Here is a 26,209-nt window from a genome sequence, read left to right as displayed (position 1 = left end):
ATGTGCGTCACTAGTTGTGTGTGTGTGTTATGTGCTTGAGTGTGTGTACTGCTGTATGGAGAGTCAGGGATTCCTTTAATAATCCAAAGCCAAACCATTGTCATTAAAATGCTAGCCATGGTTCTTCCAGGCTAAATTCATGCCATCCAGCGTGTAACGGTCCATCAATCTGATTGATAAATATATATATAAATTGTCCTAGATTTGAATATAATCATGTTTTAATTTCCTATAAAGATAATTTTTAGAATCATTTTATTTTTATTTCTGAAACTGAGTAAAAATGTATCAGTTGTAGAATGGTTGTATAATCAGAAATGTTAGTTATTGCATCGCTGGCAAAAAAAAATCCCTCTTGTCACCAGTCAGTGGCCATGTTTACATGGGAGCTTTATTTCCTCCTTAAAGGGGATATATCATGCTAAATCCACTTTTTTAGCCCTTAAATGCATTTTGTTGTATATTTAGAGTGTTTAGAAGTACAGAAAAGTTCAATTTAGTCTCTTCAGGTGCTCCGTTGATATCTTTATATTCTGTTTTGGTCATATTTTTCAATCTGTTTTGATTTTTCTATTCTCTATTACGTTTTTTAAACAGTAACGTCACAGTATTTGCAGCGGAACTGCCAAATTAGTACATCGACTCCAGGCCCAACACTTCGAGCAATCCGCCATTTTTATTTCTCGCTTTTATTTTGTAGTCCAAGCTCAAGGATGCCGAAGTTACGAGAGGATAAGTCAAAATGTTCGGTTGTTGGATGTAGTAACCCACACGCTTCATTACACCGTCTCCCAGCATCAGAACCTTTTCGAAGGTCCTGGTTGAGTTTTATTTTTCACGGAAATTTACCCACATCTGTGGGTAAGGTCATTTTTGTGTGCGCGAAGCACTTCAAGGATGACTGCTTCTGCAACCTCCGCCAGTATAAAGAAGGATTTGCCGAAAGACTTTGTCTGATTGAGGGTTCAATTCCTTCTATCTTTGGAGACGACGAACAGAGCACTTTGGTAAGCTGTAAATAACGCTAAAAAGTGTGATGATAAGACGTCCCTGTCATTGTTTTGTTAGCATTAGCAGTTGCACCGTCTTCATATGTTAGCGCTGTGGGCTCGTTTTAGATCCTTGATGATATGGCCTACATGATTTAATTTAAGTCTAAAGTTTTTATTAGTGATTTCATTTTGCCGTTTTTGTCTCCGAAAAGAGCAATGCATTTCGTGACGTTAGCTTGGCGCTAGCGTTAGCTCGGTGCTTGTGTTAGCTCACTTGTTAGGGTTCTGCAGGTTCATCATCTTCATTTTCATCTTGCTCCGCTGGGTCCGACTCTGGCTCGAACATGTAAGGCTGGATGGACAAGTATTCCATTGTTGACATTTTGTAAATAACGTGTGAATAAAAAGTTTCTGCGCCGCTGAATAATCATATCTCATCTATCAAACTACAAAAATGGCCGAACAGGGTGGAGTTGAACCCAGTGTCACTTCTGCAACCTGGAGAGGGGGCGGGGTATGAAGTGTCTCATTTGCATTTAAAGAGACGAGTTGCTCTCAGAAGCACATTAGAAAAGGGTAGAAAAGGGGTGGAGCTTTAATAATGAGGAATTCAGACCCAAGCATTGCAGTTCTGCTTTATATAGACCACAACTGTATGATTTATATGTAAAAAGGAAGGACTTAAATGCATGATATGTCTCCTTTAAAACTGAATAAAAGTTAATTCCTCTTCAACCTGACCTTGTAAACACTTAATTCCTAATGCTAATTTAATTCCGAATTGAACTTAATTCCGATTTAGGTGGCTGGTTTATTCCGTTTTTAATTTCGAAATAAATAATTCCTCTTTTTTGTAAACGGTTAACAACACTTTAAGCCGCTTTAAGTTAATTCCGGTTGTTCTGCGCATGTGCGACTTGCAGCGATGACGCGCTGGGTGACGACATAATCCAACATGGTGGCACTATTCAATGAACCTTAAAAGACATGGATATAATGAGAAAAGTGGATGGACGGAGGTATAAACATGCACACATTCACACAGACACATGGACTTATCACACAGATGGAGATCAACAAACGGAACAGACTTAATCGAGTAAATACGTCCCCATACTGCTGCACAGGCTGTAATATCACCATGTTTATCATTGTAACGGTTGTTAGAGCTACTATCTTTACCATGGAGTAACTATTTATTCCTGGTTATTGTTTTACTGGGCTTTTGTGGGCTTTTCCGTCGACCAAAGTGTGTTATTGTTGAGCTGTTGCTTCAAAACTACAATCAAAATAAAGATGAAAACAGTTCTCATGTGTGGTCCTCTGTGTTCCATCCGACGTTAAAAGGTTTGTTGTGGGTTTTTCCCGCAAGTAAACTTCAGTTCGGGAATTACTATTTCGATGTAAACACGAAGCAGAACACTTTAATTCCGAATTATTTAACTCAGAATAACTAATTTCAAAATAAAAAAACATCATGTAACCGTGGCAATTAATACATTTTTCATAATCCAAAATGTAAGGAAAACCTTATTCAGTGGATTGATTACATTAGTTCATTTTATTCTAATGAACATTTCAAAATCTTTCTTACATAAACACCAGAACTATTTGTTAAATCTATTTAGTTTGCATGAAGCTAAAATGTCAGGAAAAGACTAAAAAGAAATAATACATTCTTAGTTGCTGCAAACTTACGGTGGATTTGAGATGAGTGTGTCTGGTATAAAATATAGTTCTTATTTGATCAAATTCCCCTGAATCAACCCAAACTGAAATCAAATCGTGTTTTTCTTCCTAATCATATAAAAATGCCAATAAGACAACATTTGTTATAGAAACATCATAAAAACACATTCTTCACAATCACTCTTAATATGAATACACTGCAATATATGGTTTAAAATTATATAAGCACTTTTAGTTATTAGAATATTTAACATATTTTTAAATATCTGCAATGCAATCTCACTACATACTTGGGGACTTGCCCCAAACAACAGTATGAGGGTTACCAAAAAAAAACATGAAAGTCACTTTAAAGTGTGCAGACTTTTTGACACCACAGCAGTGGAAAAAAATAGCTGGGAAACAGAATCCACTTAGCTTTGCATGGGAATTAAAAGGAGGAGAGAAAAGATATCTCTTCTTTGAAATATTCTTGAAAGACCTGGTAATGAAAGATTTATTAGTCTCAACTCAGCAACACCTTTTATGTAAGTCTCATTTGCTGCTGCTGCTCTCTCCACCATTGTGTGTTTTCTGTTCGTCTGAAAGCAAAACATTGTCGGCAATTTCGTGTCCTTCATCACACGAGTGCATTTTTGGATCAGAAGAAGTTGAACAAAGCACTTTAGAACTTGTCAATCTTTAACCTCTCCCGCGGGCTCATCATGACTCGTTTTTTTTTTTTTTTTTTTTTTTTTATCTTTCTTTTCAATGTTTACGCTTTGGAAATAAAGCGAGACCTCAAACGAACTTTAACCGATTATTTATTTATTATTTTATTTTTTTTTGCAATGCAACTAACTATCAGCAAGATTTTTATCTTTTTTAATTTTTTTTGCACGACTAATTATCAGCAAATCTTTAAAGTCAACCCTGGCCTTTACTTCCCCTTAACCCTCCTATTATACTCAAATATTACTATTAACACGTTTTATGAACGTTTACCAATTTATTTTAAATTTTTTTGCATAGCAACTAATTATCAGATATTACTATTAGAAACATTTTACGAACTTTCACCGATTTTTTTTATTTTTTATTTTTACATTTTTTTCATAGCAACTAATTATCAGCAAGTCTTTAAAGTCAACCTGGCCTTTACTTCCCCTTAACCCTCCTATCATCCTCAAATATTAATATTAACACTTTTTTAAAATTTTGTTTTTATTTTGAGTTTATTTTTTCAAAACAAGGACAATACATATTAATAAACATATATATATACATGTAAATATGCAAGATTATAGCCAATGGCTAATATCCATCTTTAGCCCTTTCGGCAGGTTGATGTCAACAACATAAGATAATAAAATCAATCAAACAACAGTAACAACAAGTAAAACAGTATGAGCAGTAGGAGTAATTACATAGAGAAAAACCTGTCCTTGAAAACACAATAGGACAGAAAATAAAAAAGAAAGCAAGAACAATGAAACAGTATAGTGGATCATGAAACAAAGGTGAGGGAACCATATGTATTTGACTAGTGTTAAATGCTAAAATTAGATATCGAAGAGCTGATTAAAGTGTGGAGTGTTGAAGTGTTAGCGTTGGGTGCGTAATTATATTGCAGATTTTTTGCATAGTAACTAATTATCAGCAAGTTTTAAAAGTCAACCCTGGCCTTTACTTTCCCTTAACCCTCCTGTTTTCCTCAACTATTAGCACATTTTATCCTTAGTTCGAATGAGAATCATTTTGTCTTTTTTTTTTTTTTTGTTTATTCAGACGAGGTTTTTCAGGAAATTTTTTTTTATCTCCTGACATGTTTTGACTGTCAACTGCCAGTATTCATCAAGGGAATTCTGCTAATCGCCTTTGATGGAAACTTCAAAGGAACCATCAAAGGCGATATATATATATATATACTTTTTTTTTAAAAATCTTTTTGTCTGGATTATGTAATTTTTGTAATTGTTGAGTGTAATAATTGAAATCTTGATAAAATTTTGATTAATTGCACAGCCTTCAATCCGATTCATATTTGAGAAAGTGAAAGTATAGAATAGGGCTCCACGATTATGGCCAAAATGATGATCACAATTATTTTTGATTAATATAGTAATCATGATTATAATCACAATTATTTATCATGTTAGGGGAAAAAAAAAACCTGTATTTTTATTACATTACTTTTAAACAAAAAAAATATGAGTACAGTTTACAGTGCTTTAAATAATAATTATACTAAAAAAAAAACAAAATATACCAAAGGCTAACAAAATGAATACATTATTATTACAGAGGGCAGAGTCCGTATTTTAAATGTAAATATTGCAGACGATCAAGATAATTTAATCATAGCAACTAAAATCGTGACCATGATTAAGATCCGCTTATTTGTGCAGCCCCAGTATAGAATTTTTTTTTTAAGATTTTGTTATGTTTTAGTTTGAAAAAGAGAATTTCAAAAATGTTAAGACATTTTTAATCAGCAGTTTTTTTTTTTTTTTTTTAGCTATTACTAGATATTTCAGGTGACTCCATTTAAATTCTTCTCCACATGAAGCCATATGAAGCAAAAAATAAAATTAACTTAATTTTTTTGAATGGGGTCAAATTGACCCCAAGGTTAAACATTGCAGTGTCTTTATCTAATCTTTCCTTTAACATTTGCTGCCCCACACTCTCATCTCCTAGTCTTTATAAGTTGTCTTATCTTCTTCAGGTGTGAATGTGCTCCACGACTGTCCTCATTTTTCTTTCACGCTGTCCGTCCAACCAAAAACCACTCGTGTAGCTATGGTAACCAGCCCACCATTATGTTGGGAAAACGTCATTATGCTCGCACAAAAAAAAGAGATATCCATCCCCGACACACAGGGCTGCGTGGTAGGACAAACTCACCACTTAGTCATTTCCATATGTTATTAAAATATAATCAGGGCTTCAGCCTTTAGCGACGCTTAATTGATTTTCATTGCTCATAGCAGAACAGATGAGATCATTCTCCATTTCCTTTGTTGATTTTTATTTATTTATTTTTTACAGATTTGTCGTGCTTTGGTTGCAGTGCAGCGTTATTCAAAGAATGTTGTGCCATCAGATAGTTAGCTTAATGATCCGCCGTAGCGCCCCGCTAAAGAAGACGAGGAAGCTAATGACAAAATTGGTTCTGTGGAGATAATTGTAGTCCGTTGTGATCAATGGCAGGGACCTCCCTCCAGTTGCATTTTCTAATCACATCTACTTCATTGTGTTTGATCAGCACACTTAGACAATTTAAATGCGATGCAAAGGGAAATGAGATTACAGGCATCAAAATGCATTGTTGAATGTAAAGCAAAGCATTACACAATCCTGGGATCGTTTGTACCATTTAAAAAAAGACAAAAGACATCCATTTCCATGACGGCATATCAGGGCTACATTAAAACTGAAAAAAAATCTGGGCACTACGAGAGTCGTATTATTTAGAAAATAAACTTGTAATTTTAAAAGCACAGTCATCGTAATAAAATTGTAATTTTATGAGATTAAGTCATATCTCATATTTTGAGATTAGTCGTAATATTTTGAGAATTGATTTATTTTATGAGAATGAAGCGGTATCGTAATAAAATCATAATTTTTTGAGATCGTCATTATATCTCATATTTCAAGATTAAAGTCATAATATTTCAAGAATAAACTTGTAATTTTATTGGAATAAAGTCGTATCGTAATAGAATCGTAATTTTATGAGATAGTCATATGATCTCATATTTCGAGAATAATTGGTAATTTTATGAGAATAAAGTGATATCGTAATAAAATCGTAATTTCATGAGATAAAGTCACATTATCTCATATTTCAAGATCAAAGTCGTAATATTTTGAGAAGAAACTTGTAATTTTATTGAAATAAAGTCGTATCGTAATAGAATCGTAATTTTGTGAGATAGTCATATGATCTCATATTTCAAGAATAAATTGGTAATTTTATGAGAATAAAGTTGTATTTTAATAAAATCGTATTTTTATGAGATTAAGTCATATCTCATATTTCAATATTAAAGTCGTAATATTTCGAGAACAAATTTGTAATTTTATAAGAATAAAGTTGTATTTTAATAAAATTGTAATTTAATGAGATTGTCATATCTCATATTTTGAGATTAGTCGTAATATTTTTTATTGTATGAGAATAAAGTGGTATCGTAATAAAATCGTAATTTTATGAGATTGTCATATTATCTCATATTTCAAGATTAAAGTTGTAATATTTTGAGAATAAATTTGTAATTTTATGAGAATAAAGTCGTATCTTAAAAAAAATCGTAATTTTATTAGATTAAGTCATATCTCATATTTTGAGATTAAATTCATAATATTTCGAGAATAAACTGTTTCATATTCTGGTGGAAAACAGGAATTTTCTAAAGAGAGATAAATAAGAAAAGTATTCTAGTCGAGAACAAAAAAGGACAGTAGCAGTTTGGATATTCTGTTTGAAGTCTATTGAAAAGGACTGCAGCGTCATATTGATCTGCTGCCAGCATTTTATTGAAGGTGGGTGAGATTGTGTTCTGTATTTTTTTTTACAAAGTACAATCCCGACGTCTTCATTATGCTACAAAAGGAATGGACTGGAACACCGACCAGCCTTAATATACATTATATCATCATTTTTGCCAGTAACACATCGAGTGTTGGAATAAAATGTTCAACCTAGAGGTGGGACTCGATTAAAAATTAATTCGAGGTTTTGTAATGAATTAATCCCGATTTATCTAAATTAATCACATCACAATATTTGACACGAGAAGCAACATTTTTTTAAATTGATTTTGGTATATGACTGAATCAATGAAAATACTAAATGAGCTTAAACAACAAAGCTGTGCTAACATAATGTGCAATATGAATAAATATATATAGTTTTAGTGCGTTGTTTTTCTGTAATTAATTAATTGCAATTAACGTGTTAAAGTCCCAGCCCTAACTAAAAAAAAACCAGTTCTTATCCCTTTTCCTGGTTATAATGTTTTGGATGATCAGTGTGTACAGCATTCATTTGAAACTTAAAGTCAACCCCTCAAAAACGCGATTCCGTGTATAACAACTAACGTCTAAAAATGTCGAAGGCATCTTAGTTTAAAAATACGCCACGTGTTTCTTAATGGCTTCCTTTTTTCAGGGATTTTCCGCCTCCAGAGGTTGTTTTCATGGAGATCTCAGTAATTAGATGCAGTTTAATCCTCCTGTACGTGTGAATAGAAGTGCTATATTTAATTCTGTGTCCAATCAGCTTAATTTACCATGCCAAGTGAGTCTCATAAGAAGTCAATTTAACCGATTTAAAACATCTTAACTTGACTTAACGACGTCTGCCATTCATTAAGTTAAAACAGTCAACAGACTACAAGGTTTGGGAAAGAAAGACTCACTAAGTTGTTTTTTTTTTTTTTTTTTTCAGTTTTATCAGGCTTTTCATGTCCAATGAACTGTCTCACAGTTCCTTTAGTTTTTTTTTGTAGTTTTTTTGCTTTATCAGTGAATACTTTTATTCATAATTTTGGACTTTTCTGTTTTTTTTTTTTTTTACTTTTTTAGAATCTATCTTGGATTTGCAGTTTATATTAAATGGGCACTGTTTGGAAATGTTACTCCTGCAAGCCCTTCCTTTTTTCTTTTTTTTTTATCCGAACGATTAAAAATAGATGAAAATGAATAAACATGGAAAAAATAACAGAAATCTCTAAAAAAAAATAAAAAGCCAATTTCAATATGATTATTATATCTGTATTCTATTTGTACATTTGTATTTTTTCTGGAGGTGTGCACTTTTATGTAATCCCGATTTAATAAACAGTTTTTTTAAATTTAATTACATACATTTTATTTCCCTTTCTTCCTTTTCTATGTTTTAGTGTTTGTTTTTTTCATTCAATATTCTGCATCATTTGTATAAAAAAAAAAAGCATTTATCCCCCTGGGTTTAGGTCTGATTGTGAAAAAGGAAGAAAGAAACTGAATGTATATGCTTTTTTAAGTACTGTAAAAAGTTCTATAAACAAGTTCAGATGATCTACGGCCAGGCCCGCGGAACATCTTTGCGCTGATTAGCACGTACCATGTTCCCGAGAATTCAGTCAAATGACTCGGTTCCACAGAGTAAAACAAATCGAGTTACGCGACGTAAAATCTTAATCTACGTTGAATTACCTTTGAAACGTTATATCACACGATTGTGTTCGGAGACATTTAGAAATTATCGGAAAAGGGGGTGTGCCCGTCGGGTCCCTAATCAAATTATGCGAGGCATAATCGTAATCTGTGTTGAATTACCTTTGAGACAATATATCGCACGACTATGTTCCCAATCATTTGGAAATTACCGGAAATTAAAAAGGGCTCAGAGTATCATATTAATTCATACCAAACTGCATTCTGATCTAACGAGAACTAACAGAGGAGTAGCCATTTGAAAAATGGGGTCCCCCCTGGCGTCTCCGTGACACATACAGGGTAATAGGCCCTATTTATATATTGGTATCCGCCAATGATTCAGTACCACCAACCGTCGTATTATTTGACTCGCCAATAAATAAGAAATCGACTTTAGTTTTTTTTTTTTTTTTTTTTGAGGCCCCTCAGGGCCCCTCTGGACCCCAAATCCGTTCACGAATAACAGAGTAGTAGCGATTTTAGCTAGTGTATGCAAGAACGAGAAGAACATAGTGAGTTTTGGCGTTTTGAGTTTGTTAGCCCGGCCTAAAAAGCAGAATCAATGGAATATTATGTGATGTCGCTATCAGATTATCATAACATGAGTGGTAGGTTTTTACTGAGTCATTTTTACATAGACAGATGTTTTATAAATAATAAAACTACAGAATGATGACATCACAGCAGGTGGTCCCATCCTATTAAATGGGAATCCTACTGTCTGTTACCATGGCGCTCACTTAGTGTACAACTCTCTAATCTTTGTGGCGATCATTTTTGTCAAAGCACTATTATTTTTTTTTAAGTGTTTTTTTTTTGTTGTCGTCTACCCTGAGGCAGTGGGCACCCCGAGGCATTGGTGACCCTACTTCGGTTTAATAACACGTTACACCAGCGTACATCCTACTTTAGCCCAACATCATGGGTTGAAAAGAATAATGCCCTACTCCTTGATTTTTCAGCTGTTGATTTAACCGTGGCCACAGGCTTTCTCGCTATCAGGGAAAAGAACGTAGAAAAAAAGAATTTAAGTGGCTTTTTGGAGGAGGAGATCAAACTGAGTGGAGTCAAACACATCTTTAAAACAGCTTTATTGATTGCCTTCTGTTTTTATTCTACTCTTGTTTCAAATACTGTTACCAACACAAATATCTTGATTTGTTCTCCTCTCCCTGTCTACTAACCAATACACTAGGGGTGTGCACAGAGGTGAAGTACTCACGTTACTGTAATTGAGGTGCTTTTATGACTAAATTACTAAATTAGTAATTTTACTTGTACTTAAGCACATTACATTTCTACACCTGAGTATTTTTTTATTTTTTTTATTATTATCAACGAACATTCTGAAACTACAAAATCTGAAATAGCCAGACAACAATCAAATGCATCGCATCATAACCGACCAATCAGATTAAAGGTAATAACGGAACAACATTGAATGGAGGTTATTTTTTTATGTTTTATAGTTTATAAATGTCACTATGCTTAGAATTCATTGGTGTTATTTTATTTAAAAAATAATTGTGCATTTTAAGTTTCTACATGAGTTGTTTACAAAAACCTTATTAAATGGTTATTAATTAATTTTAAAATTCAAAATCTTTCTCATATTTTTTTTAGTTAATATGTCAGGTAAGTAAATGGTAACTAACTGTAATTCAAGTACAAATATCAAAAACAAGTGGTATGTTTATCAAACTGTCAAATTACATTTTTCAAAAAAGTTTAACTTTTGCTTCTATAACAGATTCTGATTCTAACTTCTTAAATTCTTTATTTATTTAAATAAACACAAACACTTATAAAAGTTCCCAGTATGTTTTATGACAATTAAGCACAATCAACTTCCAGCTAAAGTGAGGTAGTTTAACAAGGTCTGATGTGGTTCACTGACACCTAGTGGCCGGGAGTGTACATGCTATGCATTTGTCAGCGCAATTAAATGGTTAAAACATAATTAAAGAAATCGATTAGGACATTATTTGGAAGGATACGATAATCGTGCCATTAAATATCACAAAATATCGCCAATTAGATTTTTTTTTACACCCTTACAAGATACTAATCAATACCCAAGGGGGCAATATCGGTATCATATTAGACGTGAAAAAGTTGTATCGGGATACCTGGAGTTTCTTGTCTCTAATCGCCAATACTTGAGTTGTTGAGTTTTTTCATTCAAACATCACTTTATTATGTGCTTCACGATTTGTCATGCTCATTATTTGCAGGTTTAAGCTAATTGTTCCAATATTGAAACTTTAAACCCTTTTTACCACTTTTTCTGTCCGTTTTTAGTCACGCTAATTGATTGGTAATATATTTTAACCAATTTCTGTGGTTTTTAAAATCCCATTTCACCACGTTGTACACCATTTTTGGTCACCTTTAACCCATTTTATTTCTGATTAAAACAAGGATTTACATCTTTAAGATGACAAAATACACTGATGCAAATATCTTCCTGGATAAAGCATTTTTGCTACATTACTCCCATTTTTGCCACTTCTCCATCAAATTTTATGCTTTTTTTTTTTGCACATTTTTCCTACTTTCAAGACATTTTTGGCACTTATAAACCGTTTCCATCACTTTTCCCACCTAATGTCACATGTGTTGACCCGTTATTGTCACTTTTAACCTCCTTTCGCCATATTTTGAGCTTATTTTTGCCAAATCAACATAATTTTAGCTTTCATCAGCCAATTCAGCAGTTTTTAATGAGTAGAATTTATTACTTTTTATTACTTCCATTTCTGCCACTTCTGCATCAAATTTGAATGCCTATTCTGCACAAGTCAGTTATTATAAGACATTTTTGGCACATATAAACCATTTCCACCACTTTTCCTTCATTATTGTCACTTTTAACCTCTTTTCACCATATTTAATGCTTATTTTTTTGCCAATATAGCCATATTAACCATTTGTCATGCCCATTATTTGCCAGTTTAAACTAATTGTTCCAATATTGACACTTTGATCCCTTTTTACGCCTTTTTCTGTCTTTGTTTTTGGCAACTTTTAACCAATTTTTGTGGTTTTCAAAATCCCATTTCAGCACCTTTTCCGCCATTGTTGGTCACTTTTAAGGCTGCTTGAGTCTGTCCTATCTAAAAGCATTGACTCACCTTTTTTCTTTAATTGGTTGGAAATGACGTAATGCCCAGATCTAAATACAATTTCAGTAACCTAATGCAAATAAAGCAGTTAGGATCATCAGAAAAATGTTTTTCTAGTAGGAGGGAGAGCATGTTGTGTTCTCACTAATGACATTTATTTTCGTCCTGCATCTTATGAACAAAATGTCCTCAAAGTAAGAGGACCGGGCACGTTTTTTCCACCGTCTTTCAAGAAGAATGGCCACCAACCTGTAAATGATGCACGCGCTGTTACGGCATGTGTCACAGTTGACCGTGTCCTGTCCAGTTCGATAGGCGAGTCTGCAGGGACGATAAATAAGAGTCGTGAATAAGTAGAATAGCACACTTGTTGAGTTGCTTCTCACATACAGTCCTGTCCTTTCTCTCATCCTGTTTGTCATCCCTCATTAGTGGAACAAAAGTAAAAGAGCTCGGGTGATGAGGAGATGCAGTGACCCCTTGTGTGGCTTCTGGCCTGCAGCCAGAGCGCAAAGACCAAAGTGTCGGCCATTACCCGCGGCTGACTGATTCCAGGTCAGACGAGGCCAAATCAAAAGCATAGTGATTTACTGAGTTGCACTATTACACATGGACTTCCATGACCTTACAATTACATCACAAAGTTTTTTAATTGTACTAAAATACTTCCTTGTGCTACCATTGATGAAAAATGCAATGGCCATTTAATTGCTTCATTACCTTCATTACTGTGTTGTTGTGAAATGTGAAGTAAATAACCTAACATTAGCATGCAAATGGTTTCAACAGAGCTGTGTAATGCGAGGCCAAAAAGGTCACTAAATTAAATCATTATGAATTATTGTTATTAATGCTGCCGAGTTCATGCAAGCAGCAGCAGTTCAGCATTTTAAAGAAAATGTATTTATAACTTAAAAGTGATTTATCTAAATCAGGGGTGTCAAACTCATTTTAGTTCCGGGGCCAAATATGGACCAGTTTGATTTTAAGTGGAGAAAGAAACATTTTAACATCAGTTGTGCCCTAGTTTTTAATATCAATCCCTGCCTGATCTTCACTTCAAAAATGATTGATTTTGTAATGTTTTTGTGTATTTTAAAGGAATTTTGTGGAATCATTTGTAAGAAATTGCAAGATTTGTGGAAAAATTGAGAGTTATTTCCACAATTTAGAATTAAAAATGACTGCATTCATGTGATTTAAGCAAAGGAAAACTGCAAGCACCTAAAAATATTCCAGAGTTTCATTAAATTGGTGAATTTGAGATATCTACAACTGGATTATTTAGTAATTTAATAACAATTCATGTTATCTGTCACTTTTACTATTTTTTTTGCGGGCCGAACTGGATGCTTCAATGGGCTGGATTTGGCCCGCGGGCCATGAGTTTGCCACTTATTATCTAAATGGATACATTTTGTCTTGTAAAGTGTTTTCTCTTTGTTCGACTAAGCAGCTCTCCTTACTGTTTGTTGGTATTGATGTTTTTTTGTTGTTGCTCACAACAGTGAAATATCTCCATTGATTAATCCATTCTGTGCACTCCAAAAATATAATCTGTAGTTTGTTAGCTTTTCGCTCAAAAGAGAAGATGAATATAGATCCAATAAACATCTAAAAGTTGACATCTTTCTCAGACATATTGGATTTAGGCGGCAATTACTAACTCAATATCTCCATAAGCTTTGTGTGTCTTTGCATAAAACTGTCATCCGCTGTCTAATATATAAAACGCTGTCATGGGCTAACATTTCATTATGGTTTGCAATTTCTCAGGGGATCGGTAAATACTAAGTGAGTAAACAAGTTACGTCCTTCTCAAACTCGGTGGGTTTCTAATTGGTGTAGCTTGAAGAAATCTGCCTCCAATATTGATTGACACTTGTTTACCCTGTAATTAATGCCATATTACCGTAAAAGTGCATCAAATTGACCCAAAGACATTAACATTACCGGTACGCTGCTTTCTATGCAATGGTTTGTTCGCCTTGGGGTCAAGACCTCATTTGGGGTCACAAGACACTAAAGAAACTAAGATTTTATTTAATTTTTTACAATTTTAGCCCATTTTTCCTTATTTTTTTTACCATTTTTCTGCAACTACACCAAACTTGCCATATTTTAACCTATTTTCATCACTTTTTCTTGCCATATTTTTGCTCCTTTTAATGCATTTTTGCTACATTACTCCCATTTCTCTATCAAATTTCAATGCCTTTTCTGCACCTTCGTTCCACTTTCGTCACTTATAAACCCTTTCCACCACTTTTTCCACATAATGTTGGCCCATTATTGTCACTTTTAACCTATTTTCAACATATTCCATGCTTCTTTTTTGCCAATTTAACCACATTAACGATTTGTCATGCCCATTATTTGCCAATTTAAAATAATTGTTCCGGTATTGACATTTTGAACCCTTTTTTTTTTTTACCACTCTTTCTGTCCATTTTTGGCTGCTCTAATTTGCAACTTTTAACCCATTTCTGTAGTTTTTTTTAAAAAACCAATTTCACCACCATTTTATTTCTGATTAAAACAAGAAGTTACATCTTTAAGATGACTATACACTATACTATACTATATACGCACAAATATTAATAAACTCTCTAGATAACATTTAATATTATTCAGATAAATAAATAAATGTAGTTATCACAGATTCATAGAACAATGGACCATCATTTTGCTGACTTTATAGTTTGATGCTATGGCACATTTGTTGTTGGTATTTATTTTGATTCTTTTGTTGAAGCTACTGCACAATGACGGAACAGAGTTCAATAAGTTTCAAGTTTCCTGCTTGGATTATTTGGTTGCACGGGGAGGGAGGCCTCGGCAAGGATGATTCTTCACAAGATGAGCCACTCAATAAGCTGATGGTGGGATATGCAGGATATGGGCCGCGTCCATTGAATTCATTCCCCTCCCTTTTTCCTTTCACTATCTCACAGTCTTTCTCTCCTCCAATCTTCTCTCTCCCTTCCCCCATCTCATACTGAGTTGATAAGAGCAAATAAGAAAGCGGAGCTCATTTCAGCAGCCCTCCCTGGGGAAAGTGAAGCCAGAAGTGCCATTAACAGAATATTTATACACTCCTCCACCTTTGTGCTACTGGGAGAGCTCTCCCAAAGGTCACAGGCTGGGGTCGGTGTCCACATGCACAAAAACACGCCGCCGTACACAGCGCTAATAGACGGGGCTCGCAACAAGTCACTGCGACTGAGATTAATTGGACTAAGCTTGCCAACGCGCTCTGATGATGCAGCGTTTTTTAGCTGAGTTTTAGATGCTCTCCGATGCAAGCACTGATGTACTTCAGAAAAACTCTCCGCAGTCCTTTTTTTACGACTTGTACTCGATGCAGGTTTTAAAAGCGGCATATGCAAACCGTAAAAACCCCACTGAATATTATGTTCTCACCCAGCTACGTGTGAAAGTGCACCAGTCGCAGATTAGTGAAGAGTTTTTATTAAAAATCGGACCAATGCCAAGACCTTATTTCTGTGAATATGTGAGGACTTCTTATGTACAGTATGGCCCAAGCGTAGTCTGCCTTAATTTCACATTGAATTATAGAAAAATAGATTCTCCAGACTTCTATTCATTCTTCTTAAGATTGAGGATAGTTCATAATCCAAAAACTCATTGCATAATAATCACTAGAAATGAAAATGTTTTGATACACATTGTTTTTGGAAATGTACTTTATCATTTTCTCAGTATCATTGATTTACAGCTTACACTTTAAACTAGTACGTGAAGGAAACATTTTTTCAACAACGACAATTTATAAATGTTCCTAGTGTTGACTATGTTCCCTGGCCAAAAGGAGTGTTTACTGGTTTTTTTTTGTATTTAAAGCTGCTTAACCACATACATAAATCCTATTTTTTAAACCATACCTTTATTTCCCCTCAAAAAAACACTGTTAATGTGACATTTCTAGTGTTTACACAAATTTAGTTGTGGACAAAACAAGGGCGGATTTTAAAATTGCGTCTTCCAAGGAAACTTCCAAATATTGCCGAAATCGAAGTGACGTCACATCACAGGAAATAAAAATCGCAGTAAGAATGAAGTGAAAAAACACTTCTTTTTTCTTTTTTTGTATCCTTCTACAGGATACAAATAATGGCATGCGTGAAACTTTTCGGAGGTTGTTTATTTATTGGTGAGGTATAAAACAAACTTTTGTGTGCCAATTTCTACCTTTGACATTTGTTTGTGGGGTAAATCCCTAGCAGAGGATTAATGGGAACAACTTTTGGATGACATACAGGTACAGTTTTAAGAATATGAGTGATGCGGTTAAACAGCATTAATGGTAAATGTCGGAAAAGTCTTAACTAGGAAATCACTAAAGGTTTTTCTATTAAAAATGCTGACCAATTGGTGCCGCTGCGATTATTTGCCTTCATTAGATCTATGTGTGAAGCCTTTTTTTCCTCAGCATGTGTTGGTTTTGTTTCCCTAGTACTAATCTATACTAGCAAGTAAGTGTCACTAAATTGACTGCTGGTGTGAATGTGCGAAGGCAAACACTTATTTTTCATCTACAGACTAAAGTAGAAATCTTTCCTTTTACATTGAACTGCTACGGCATTGATTTACACCTGCTGATTGATTTCTTTGCCATAAAATATTCAGCAGAGGGTAATGATGTCTGCTGTTGAGCAACACACACGCACAAGTTGTACAACTCTGAAAGTCTGTAATGGGAATTTACAGTTACTTCAGGGACAAGCTGTTTTTAAACTGACAAAAATGTCCTTGTGGTTTGTTTTTCCCTCCCACGTGAGAAGAGTCGTTTGCTTTGGTGCTATAGCAGGATCTCAGATTTCATCAGCCAACTCAGCAGTTTTTAATCTGGGTAGAATTTATTTTAGCAATAAGTTCTTTTATTACTTTTTATTACTTTCATTTCTGCCACTTATCCATCAAATTTTAATGCCTTTTCTGCACAAGTCAGTTATTCAACCTTCAAGACATTTTTGGCATGTATAAACCATTTCCACCACTTTTCCTACATTATTGTCACTTTTAACCTCTTTTCACCATATTTCATGCTTATTTTTTGCCAGTTTTTTTTTTTTTACTAATTGTTCCAATATGGACACTTTGATCCCTTTTTACACCATTTTCTGTCCGTTTTTTGTCAACTTTTAACCAATTTCTGTGGTTTTTATAATCCCATTTCACCAACTTTTCCACCTTTTTTTGTCACTTTTAACCCTTTCTGATTAAAACAAGGATTTACATCTTTAATATGACTATATACTATGGCGCAATAAATCATAAACTTCCTGGTTAACAGTGGATATTATTCAGATAAATAAATAAATTTGGTTGTCACAGATGCATAGAACAAAAGTAGTAAGATGGCTTTTTTGCTCCGGCGCCCTAGCAAGATCTCAGCTTTCATCAGCCGATTCAGCAGTTTTTAATCCGGGTAGAATTTATTTTAACAATAAGCTCTTTTATTAGTTTCAACAGTAAAGTGTGGAAATTTCAATTTGATTCAGATTGGTCTGTCACACATGCAAAGTGATGAATGTACAGAGAGTGGCATTTCCTTCAATAAAATACAATCGCATTACAGGAGTAGGTATAAATCAGTTGTAATTGCTCTCACAATTCACCTACATCCGAATGGGTTTCCCTGCTTTTATCTTTATGTAAGGGGAACATGTGGCTAATGGTCGGTGAATAAAGCTGCAGTAACAATTTTTTTCCCCCTACTGAAATTATGTACAGTACAACAAAAAAAAAAAGAAATAAACACTTCCTTGAACAAATAGAGGCTTCTGTTAGCTTTGGAAGGATTACAGAAAGCTTATCCTGCTCACAGACGACAGCTAAATATAGGTATTTGTAATTACTGAATGGAAACACAAAGTATTTGTTTTCTTATACTGTGAACAGATAGTGCAGTTAAATAAGGCCATGAATGGTTTTAGAAGAAGTAGTTTTTCCTTAATTTCTACCCTTTACTTATGAGTAACAGCTGATATTCAAGGCGTGTTTGGCAACTTAAGAAGAAAAATCAAAGACTATTCTATACATAGTCTTTGCTTTAAGATATCTCCCTTGCTCAATTGCCTTGTTAATCGTTTAAAGATGATGAAATTACAGTTGTGTGAATGTTTATTACTTGTGATGGGTGGAATCCATTCAATGTCTTTTCAGTTTCTGATGATTTTCTAAGCACCCGCTCAATAAATAGTTTGTTTTGTTTGCTTCATCGCTTTGGACAGACAATTCCCCATATCGGCAGACTTGATGCTATCTGTGCTGCTTTGTTTTTTTTTAATTTTATTTACTCGGCATCTATTGGACAATAAGTGGCCTCTTCAAAAGCCTGGTGCTCCCTACAATAATAAATTCTGCAGATTGGGAGAACCATGTTTCCTTTGTTTTCATTATCGCAGAATAAACTTGCATCAATAAGCAAAATTGGATCGAGACAAAATTGTAGATCTATATATGTTTTTCAGACAAACCTGGACCGTTAATGCACTTGCTATCTGGCAAGTCTTTCAAGCAGAACCTTTACCCGACCATGTTTGTTAATGGCAAACGTAATCAGGTAATACATTTTCTGCAACATCGTTTATTCAGGCAGTACATCAGAATTTACACAGTGCTACCGGACTCCTTTCATTCAACATTAGCATTAGAGTCTAGCTTTAGGGTTGCTGGTTAGATGCAGACAGAGTTTATTATGTCAAAGAGATTTGAGGAACAGACCAGTCTGTGATGTCAGAGGTTAGCAAGCCTTCAGCGTGTGTGTGTGTCTCAGTGAATCTACTGCTGTTCAGTGCTCTGTGTTATGTATATTGCTGATAGCGGTAGTCATAATAGCGGCGCCTTCTCAGGCAGAGACTTTGGTGCGTACTATCAGTGTACGATGATATCTGGCCTGCTTAGGGCAGTCTGACCAGAATCGACCAGGAAAGAGTTCTGCAATTACATACCAAGCATCACCTTGGGCTCCCCAACTACATCATTAGGATTTGGCCAGACATGACCATGGCACTTCTATGTTTGAGTGGGGCAAAGGTAGGCGCGTTTCACCTAACACGTTGAGAATCTCTGCCATTGACATGCAATCTTTATATAATAGAACGATAAGCAACATATGCTTCTAGATGCATGTTTTACTCTTCCTTTCTTCCATATTCCTCACGAATCCACACAATCACACTTATAATGCACTGTTTGATTATCTTTGGGGGGTTTATTCAAATTTACTAAAAACCTGACATACAGCGAGATTGTTTCAATTATTTATTAGTACAGGGTTGTTAGAAAAAGACAAAGGGTCTTGAGAAGGTACTTTTCTTGTTCAGGTTAGATGTGTCTTTCAGGCATGTGCTTTATTCGGCTTGTGTTGGACATTTACTCTGTTTCGCTTATGTTTCTCGCTTCAAGTTCTTCAGCAGAAAAAGTGTCTCTAAAAGATTGATTTGTTCACTTCACAACTGAATATTTTCTGAATATGAAAAGCATGTCTTTGTTTCAGTTTGTTCTCGTCTTTTTGTGTGAGCTTTGAATGAGACGCCTTACCCTTCTCTGTGGGCTTCTCCTTTTTCCAGTTCCTGGATGACTCCCAGCAGTACCTTGATGGTTTCTTGGCTTGAACTGATGAGGTTTTCCATGGCCTGGAGCTGTGCTTGAACCTCCCCGTCATGGTTTATAGGCACTATTTGCTTACAGGCTTCTCGTGTATGATCCGATGCTTCCCCGTCAGCTTCCCCACCCGTGCATTGGGGCTGATGCTCCTCCACGCCCCGTATAGGCCGTGTAGATAGTTGTCCCGTGTGACACTGAGCCTCTGCAGTACATCTCCCACGGGACAGTTGTAGGGTCTCACTCATAAGACCATTGAGCTGCAGGTCTTTCTTCCGCTTGTTGCGCACAGATGGACTGTCTAAGCACTCCACCTGTGTGAGGGAGTTCCACGCGATGGGGCCCGTAACCTTGGGGGCCCTGTCCGGCAGGGTCCTAGATGAGCCTTCCTCCAGGTTGAGCAGCTGCTTCTTAGAAAAGCAGTCTGCATCTGCCTCCCAGTGTTGTAATCCTGTTCTGGCTTTGGACGGGACGCTGCAGAGCTGGTACTCACCCTGCGTTCCAGTTCTTGGTCCGAGTCGCGCGTCTGTGTCCGCAGCGCAACTGAGCAGCAAAGCATCCGAGCACAGTCCAGCAGGTGCATTATGCTGCTCCACTGTGGCAATGCACTGATTAGTATGGAGCAGAGCCCGGGTCCTCAGGACTCCTCGTTCCCCACAAGCTCCTTCTTCGTCACAGCCTGCGTCAGATGCCTTAGATGTGCTTACGTCCATGACAAAACCGTTATCCTGACCTTTGTACGTTTCCACTGCCGCCACGTGTTTAAAGATGTGACTTTTTTTGCGCTCAAAGGGAAAAGTCTGGTATCGCTTCTTCAGGTCAGGGGACGTTTGGACCCCGGTGCTTCTCGTAACATTTGGAATTGATCTGCGGGCTGGAACCGTCATATACTTGCGGTACGCAACTTTGTATGACATTGGCTTGCCACTTTTCCCAGCCGCCTGCAACTCCGCCTCCCTTTGTTCATTCTGGGCCTCACAGATATCCTTGAAACGTACTTGCAAGGCTTTATTCCTCTTCCTCACCTGTCGACTGGCTTCAGGGGAGTACTTCACCTCCAGTGCTAGGGAGGTGGAGGGCAAGGGCGTGGCCTCCGAGTCAGACTCTGAGTTGGTGAGTGTGCATTTTCCCTCCTCCTTGCTCACCATGTTTCCTAAAGTGTACAGAGGGAAAGATTGCATTAATCACTGGATATAGTGGACAAGGAAATGCATTCTCCCATTTAAAATCCACATTTTGAGAAAGGCAAATTGTCCCTTACATCTGTAGGTCAGAACTCTTCTGTAATGTGTTAATGCCTTGTGACTCATATATCACTAGTCTTTTGTTTCATCACTTGCTGTTTTTAAGTTACAGATAGTGTAACTTTTAAAAGTTTATATCCAAATAAGCACAGACTTGCTTTTTTGTACATTTTGTCTACAGTTTATAGAAAACTGTTTTTTTCCCCCTAAACCTTGCTGTTCGTGTGGGATGTTCATATCTGCAGTGGTCACGATTTCTTCAATATCATTCTAGGGAGCTCATTATCTTTCCATCTGCCATTTGCTAAATAAACAAGGTTTGAACCTTTTTATTCTTTAAAGCAGTGGTTCTCAACCTTGGGGTCTGCAAGACACTGGGAGGGGGTTACCAGATGCCTTCAAGAAGCTAGAAATGTCAGCCCATTGTTGCATGTTTTGCTTTTTTATGAAAGTACTCCCAACTTGCCATATATTAACCTATTTTCATCACTTTTTATTGCCATATTTTTGCTCCTTTCAATGCATTTTTGCTACATTACTCCCATTTCTGCAACATCTCCATCAAATTTCAATGCCTATTCTGCCCATTTTTTTGTCTTTCATGAACCCTTTCCACCACTTTTCCACCTAATGTTGCGTATGTTGACCCATTGTTGTCACTTTTAACCTTTTTTCACCATATTTCATACTTATTTTTTTTGCCAATTTAACCACATTCATGATTTGTCATGCCCATTGTTTGCCAGATTAAACTAATTGTTTCTACTTTTTAAACCATGTTATCCCTGCTTTAGAGGACTGTACAACCGCTTGAGAAAAAAGCAGCTCGTTGAAGAGCCTCTAAGGTTTTGATATATTTCTTCTTTTCCTGCTGGTTTCCAAAAAAAAAACAACCACCAACATTCCATACTTTTACATGGACTCAAAAATTAGATCAGTCATTATCCTTCTTAGTTTATCCACCCAGACTGCTCTTCATCATCAGTGAATCATTTCATGTTAGAAGTCTGTTGGTTTACCTCTACTGGGCTTTGACTCACTGTCTTCGTGATTGCCTTCATTCATCACGTGGCCCAGCTTTTATTAAATTAAAGCTTGCTGGATGTTGTCCTGCTACAAAGACTATAAATATAGTCATCCAAGTAATTCAGCCACAATACAGAAGTCATCAAATGACCTACAAATATGTTTCAATGTTACCGCATAGATTTTTTTTAAGGGTGTGAACAGTATGCATCAGTGAGAAAGCTGACTTCCTGCGAATTTAAAAAAAACAACCAAATATATAGTATAATATTTCTTTGCCGGTGATTTTTCAGTAAATAAACTGTTGTGTTTAAACTGTCAACATTGACATTTTTCATTAACAAAGTCTATGTTTAAAGCCGCAGAAAGCTACTCGTGTTAGATTAACCTAGCAATGTCACACAGTGACAGTTCTCCCCTGATACCAGTTTAACGCCGCACCATTAATTTCTTTGGGAACCGAGAGCAGCACAGCATGGCCATAAAGACAGGTTAGTGATGGCACCTTTCTGCTGTGCAGGCAAATGCTTGTTTGATTCTCAACTAACAGGTAATTACCAGAGGACCAGAAAATATAGCCTGATGCACGTGTCAAACTCATGGCCTGGGGGCCAAATCTGGCTCTTTGGAGCATCTAATTCGGTCCGCAGGAGAAAGTAAAAAACAGAATAATTGTGTAAATGAAATTCAACATACTTGGTGCTTATATTGCACGATTGTCATTTTTAATGTTAAACTATTAAAAAAAACCTTAAAATTCTTTAATTTACCTCAAATTATTACATATTTCCCTTAATTAAATAAAAATTGGTCACAAAATCTAAGAAATTTAAAGTGAAGATCCTGTTGGAACTGAATATTGTAGGTTTCTTACATATTTTACGTAGAAGTGCAAACGAGGGCAAAATAATGTTGAAACGACTTGTTTTCATGCATAAAATCTGTGGCCGACTTGAGATCAAGCTGCTCCATATTGGGCCCCTGAACTAAAATAAGTTTGACACCCCTAGCTTAATGCGATTTAGTACATTTTAGATATTGCATTTATGCACTGGTAACCACTGTTATAGCAAAAGCTCTGGAAACAAACTGTTCATACAATGCAGAATTGTACATATCTGATATGACAAAGCTAACTTTTTGGTATGTTTCACTGTTTTAATGCAGTGTCTTATCCTGTAAAGAATTCAGCCAAGAGACATGTACTGGTAATAAAAATCCAATCCAGGAGGTCACATTATTTATTCCTTGTGTAGAAATGGGAATAAGCATAAATTAACAAACAACTCAATGCCCTTTAGAAGTTGTAAGATGAATTCAATTAAAAGTCAATATTGTATTCAATCATGTTTAGAAAGAAAGATACTGTCCATTTGTCATTCTAAAACTGCGTTTTAAATTTCGATATGTTGATAATCTGAATTTCTGACAACACGACTCAATAGTATACAGTATTTCACACGAAAAAAGGTCAACACAAACTATCCTCAAATAATCAACCCATTTATTACAACCAGTGCAAAAATGAAGTTTAGATAAGACAATCTCAATTTATTCTAATACCAGTAACAGAGCTGTAACCCCTTAAAGATCTCTGTTTGTATAAAATCACACAATGACCAAAAGGCTCTCTCCATTAGATTGAGCTGTGAACGCTTTGGGGCTTTAAATAAAGTAGATTATAACAGTTAAATACTTAATACTGTACATTTACTGCGCATAGCTTTATTCATTTAAAAGGGTTCATTTAATCGCACCAGTCATTGTAAAAAATAATGTTTACTAGCTCAGTTCAGCTCATTGTGTCCTTTAGTGTTAGCCCTTTGTCTTATCAAGCTGAAAATAAAAACTGAAGTATTTTAATTTTATGATCTCGATTCCATATAAACTCTCCCTGTACTCTTATATGATCAGATAAATCACGTAAACAACACATTAAAAAAGACAAATACAGATAAGTAACAAAGATGGCACGGGTAAGAGAGCATAGGTCATTGAAAAAGAAAATCAACAAATTAAAGCATTAAAAATGGGATTTTGTTTATTTTTAGTTAAAAATGATAATCACACTGAATATTACCAGCAACACACAAAAACACATCAAAAACATACAAATTAAGAGAACATTTTTCTGAATAATGAAAAGAACAAATGACAATAAAATACACAAAAAGACACTAAAAACACACACACTATTACCAGCAACACAATAAAACAGCAACAAAAACACACTAAATGATCGAAAGACACACAGGATTACTACAAAATACACAAAATAAACAGAGAAACATAAAAAACGACTTAAGACACAACCAAACGTCACCAAAAATACACAAAATAAGAGAAAAATATACTGAATAATGATAGAAATGATCTTGATTTGAAAATTAACTTAAAATACAAGGGACAGTATTGGTCCCACATCAGGAGGGAGATGACCAGGAATGATAAAAACTATAGAAATAAATCTAATTAGGAAACACCAGAGACTAAGAGAGAAAAATACTATTACCAGCAACTCACCAAATGACAACAAATGAGAGAAAAATGCACAAGATTTCTACAAAATACACAAAACTAACAGAGAAACATGCAAAAACGACATAAGAAACAACCAAACGACACCAAAAACACACACAGAATTATTTAAATACCAACAACTCACAAAATGACACAGAATATTGATAGAAATGATGAACATGAACAGAAACTGAAAATACAAAGGTCAGTCTTGGTTTCACACCATGCAGGAAATGACTGTAAATGATAAAAGCGATAGAAATAAATCTAAATACTGCTCATTTCACTGCTCTATCGCAAAATGTTGTAGTCGGACACTTGGACGGGTACTTGGATTCATAAATAAGAGAAAGGGGGTACTTAAACCAAAAAAAGTTTTAGAACCACTGCACTGAGGCATAAATAAGGGGTCTTTGCTTATTGCCTTGGTTTCTACGTTCAATTTAGAAACTCAATCTTACCCGAAATACACATTTATAACTGAATAAAAAATTAAATGATTTACCCGAAGAAAATTTTTACAGAACATTGAAAGTTTGCTCCAAGTTTTACCTTGTGCTCCATGGTCTATAAAACTTTGCTGGATTTTTAGATTATCACTGCTCAGCATGGCGTCTAATGCTGCTCCAGTATCAGTGTGAGCACAGTCCTCACTAATCCATCTTTATCTGCACTAATTTACCGTCTCTGTCATCTTCTGCACATAATTACACATCTTTGATCTGCATGCTGCCTTCGAGGACACTGATGACGCAGAGGGCAAAATGTCGCGTCGGGAAAGGTCGTTCAGCAGAGCGTTTTGGTTGTTGACCTATTTTGTGTCGGAGCAAGTGTTGGCGTGCTGCTGATCTCTGAGTGTAAACATGAGTAAATATAGCTGAGTGATGCGGTGCAAGTCAGTGCTGAGAGAATACAGCAGTGGAGTACATAAACCTGGCAATGGTTCCTGCAAATCTGACAGGTAACGTTGGCGCCATGCAGTAAATGGTAAATGTGAGGATTTTAGAGGTTAAAGGTGAATTATGCATTTGTGACTAAGCTAATATTCACAATATCAACATGTATTTAAAATAAGTATAATTTTACCTGCCAGGCAGATGTGATAGTTAAAAGGATGGCTTTGAAGTAGCTTCAAAGACTGATGTTTTGTGCTCTGCCTGTATCAAGACCTGCATTATTATTTTATTTTTTCCGTTACAGCAAGTTGGTTTTAATCATGATAGAAGTTTAGTTACGAAAAAAAAAAATGCATATTAATTTTCTAGACAGGGGAATGTGCAGATAATCATAACAGTTTGGGAGTTATTAAATGGTAATCACTTTTTATATAGTATTATCATGATTAGTCTAATTAGCTTTTATTTCCTACAGATTGTTAGAATTCCTTGCAGTTTTAGAACTTTGTATGTCAGAGTTTCATCAAAGCGATCAGCAGACCCCTCTGAAGAAGACTGACGGTTGACAATTGAAACATGTCAGGAGATCAAAGTCAAATTGAATAAATGAAACCTTAATTCAGTAGTCCCTCACCGTTCGCGGCCTCGGTTTTTTGCTGATTTTTATTACAGTGTAATTTTGCATGAATTTTTTTTTTACAGCGTATGAATGCACATTGTGTTCTGCGTCCTGATTGGCTAATGCTACGTTCACCCACCAGCGACACAAATAACTCGGTGAGTTTCACTGCCTGCTGAAGCGAGGAGCTGCTCTCCTTTTTCTCCTCTCATAAACATAAACCACCAGTGAAAAAAGCTGGTGATTAGCGACTAATGCTATCCTAGCTCAGTGCTAC

At 35.5% G+C, this 26,209-nt stretch overlaps 2 protein-coding genes across 4 annotated transcripts in view; one reads left to right on the top strand and one right to left on the bottom strand.

Annotated features, from left to right (window-relative positions):
* Window positions 1–26,209, top strand: part of dock1 (dedicator of cytokinesis 1) — a 211,018-nt gene that overhangs the window by 98,248 nt on the left and 86,561 nt on the right. The window lies entirely within an intron of this gene.
* Window positions 1–26,209, bottom strand: part of insyn2a (inhibitory synaptic factor 2A) — a 37,959-nt gene that overhangs the window by 4,365 nt on the left and 7,385 nt on the right. Inside the window, exons 2-3 of one of the 2 annotated variants that reach the window (XM_028475389.1) lie at window positions 19,565–20,780; window positions 12,245–12,316 (exon numbers count right to left, since the gene is read on the bottom strand). In XM_028475389.1, the coding sequence (XP_028331190.1) occupies window positions 12,245–12,316; window positions 19,565–20,775 (1,283 nt within the window). In that variant the 5' untranslated portion in view covers window positions 20,776–20,780. The remainder of the gene's footprint in view (window positions 1–12,244; window positions 12,317–19,564; window positions 20,781–26,209) is intronic. The other variant, XM_028475391.1, reaches the window with a different exon arrangement.

This window comes from Gouania willdenowi, chromosome 19 (assembly GCF_900634775.1).
Source record: "Gouania willdenowi chromosome 19, fGouWil2.1, whole genome shotgun sequence".
Lineage (NCBI taxonomy): Eukaryota > Metazoa > Chordata > Actinopteri > Blenniiformes > Gobiesocidae > Gouania > Gouania willdenowi.
The sequence above is the reverse complement of the archived record's forward strand: the minus strand, read 5'-3'. Positions and strand labels throughout refer to the sequence as shown.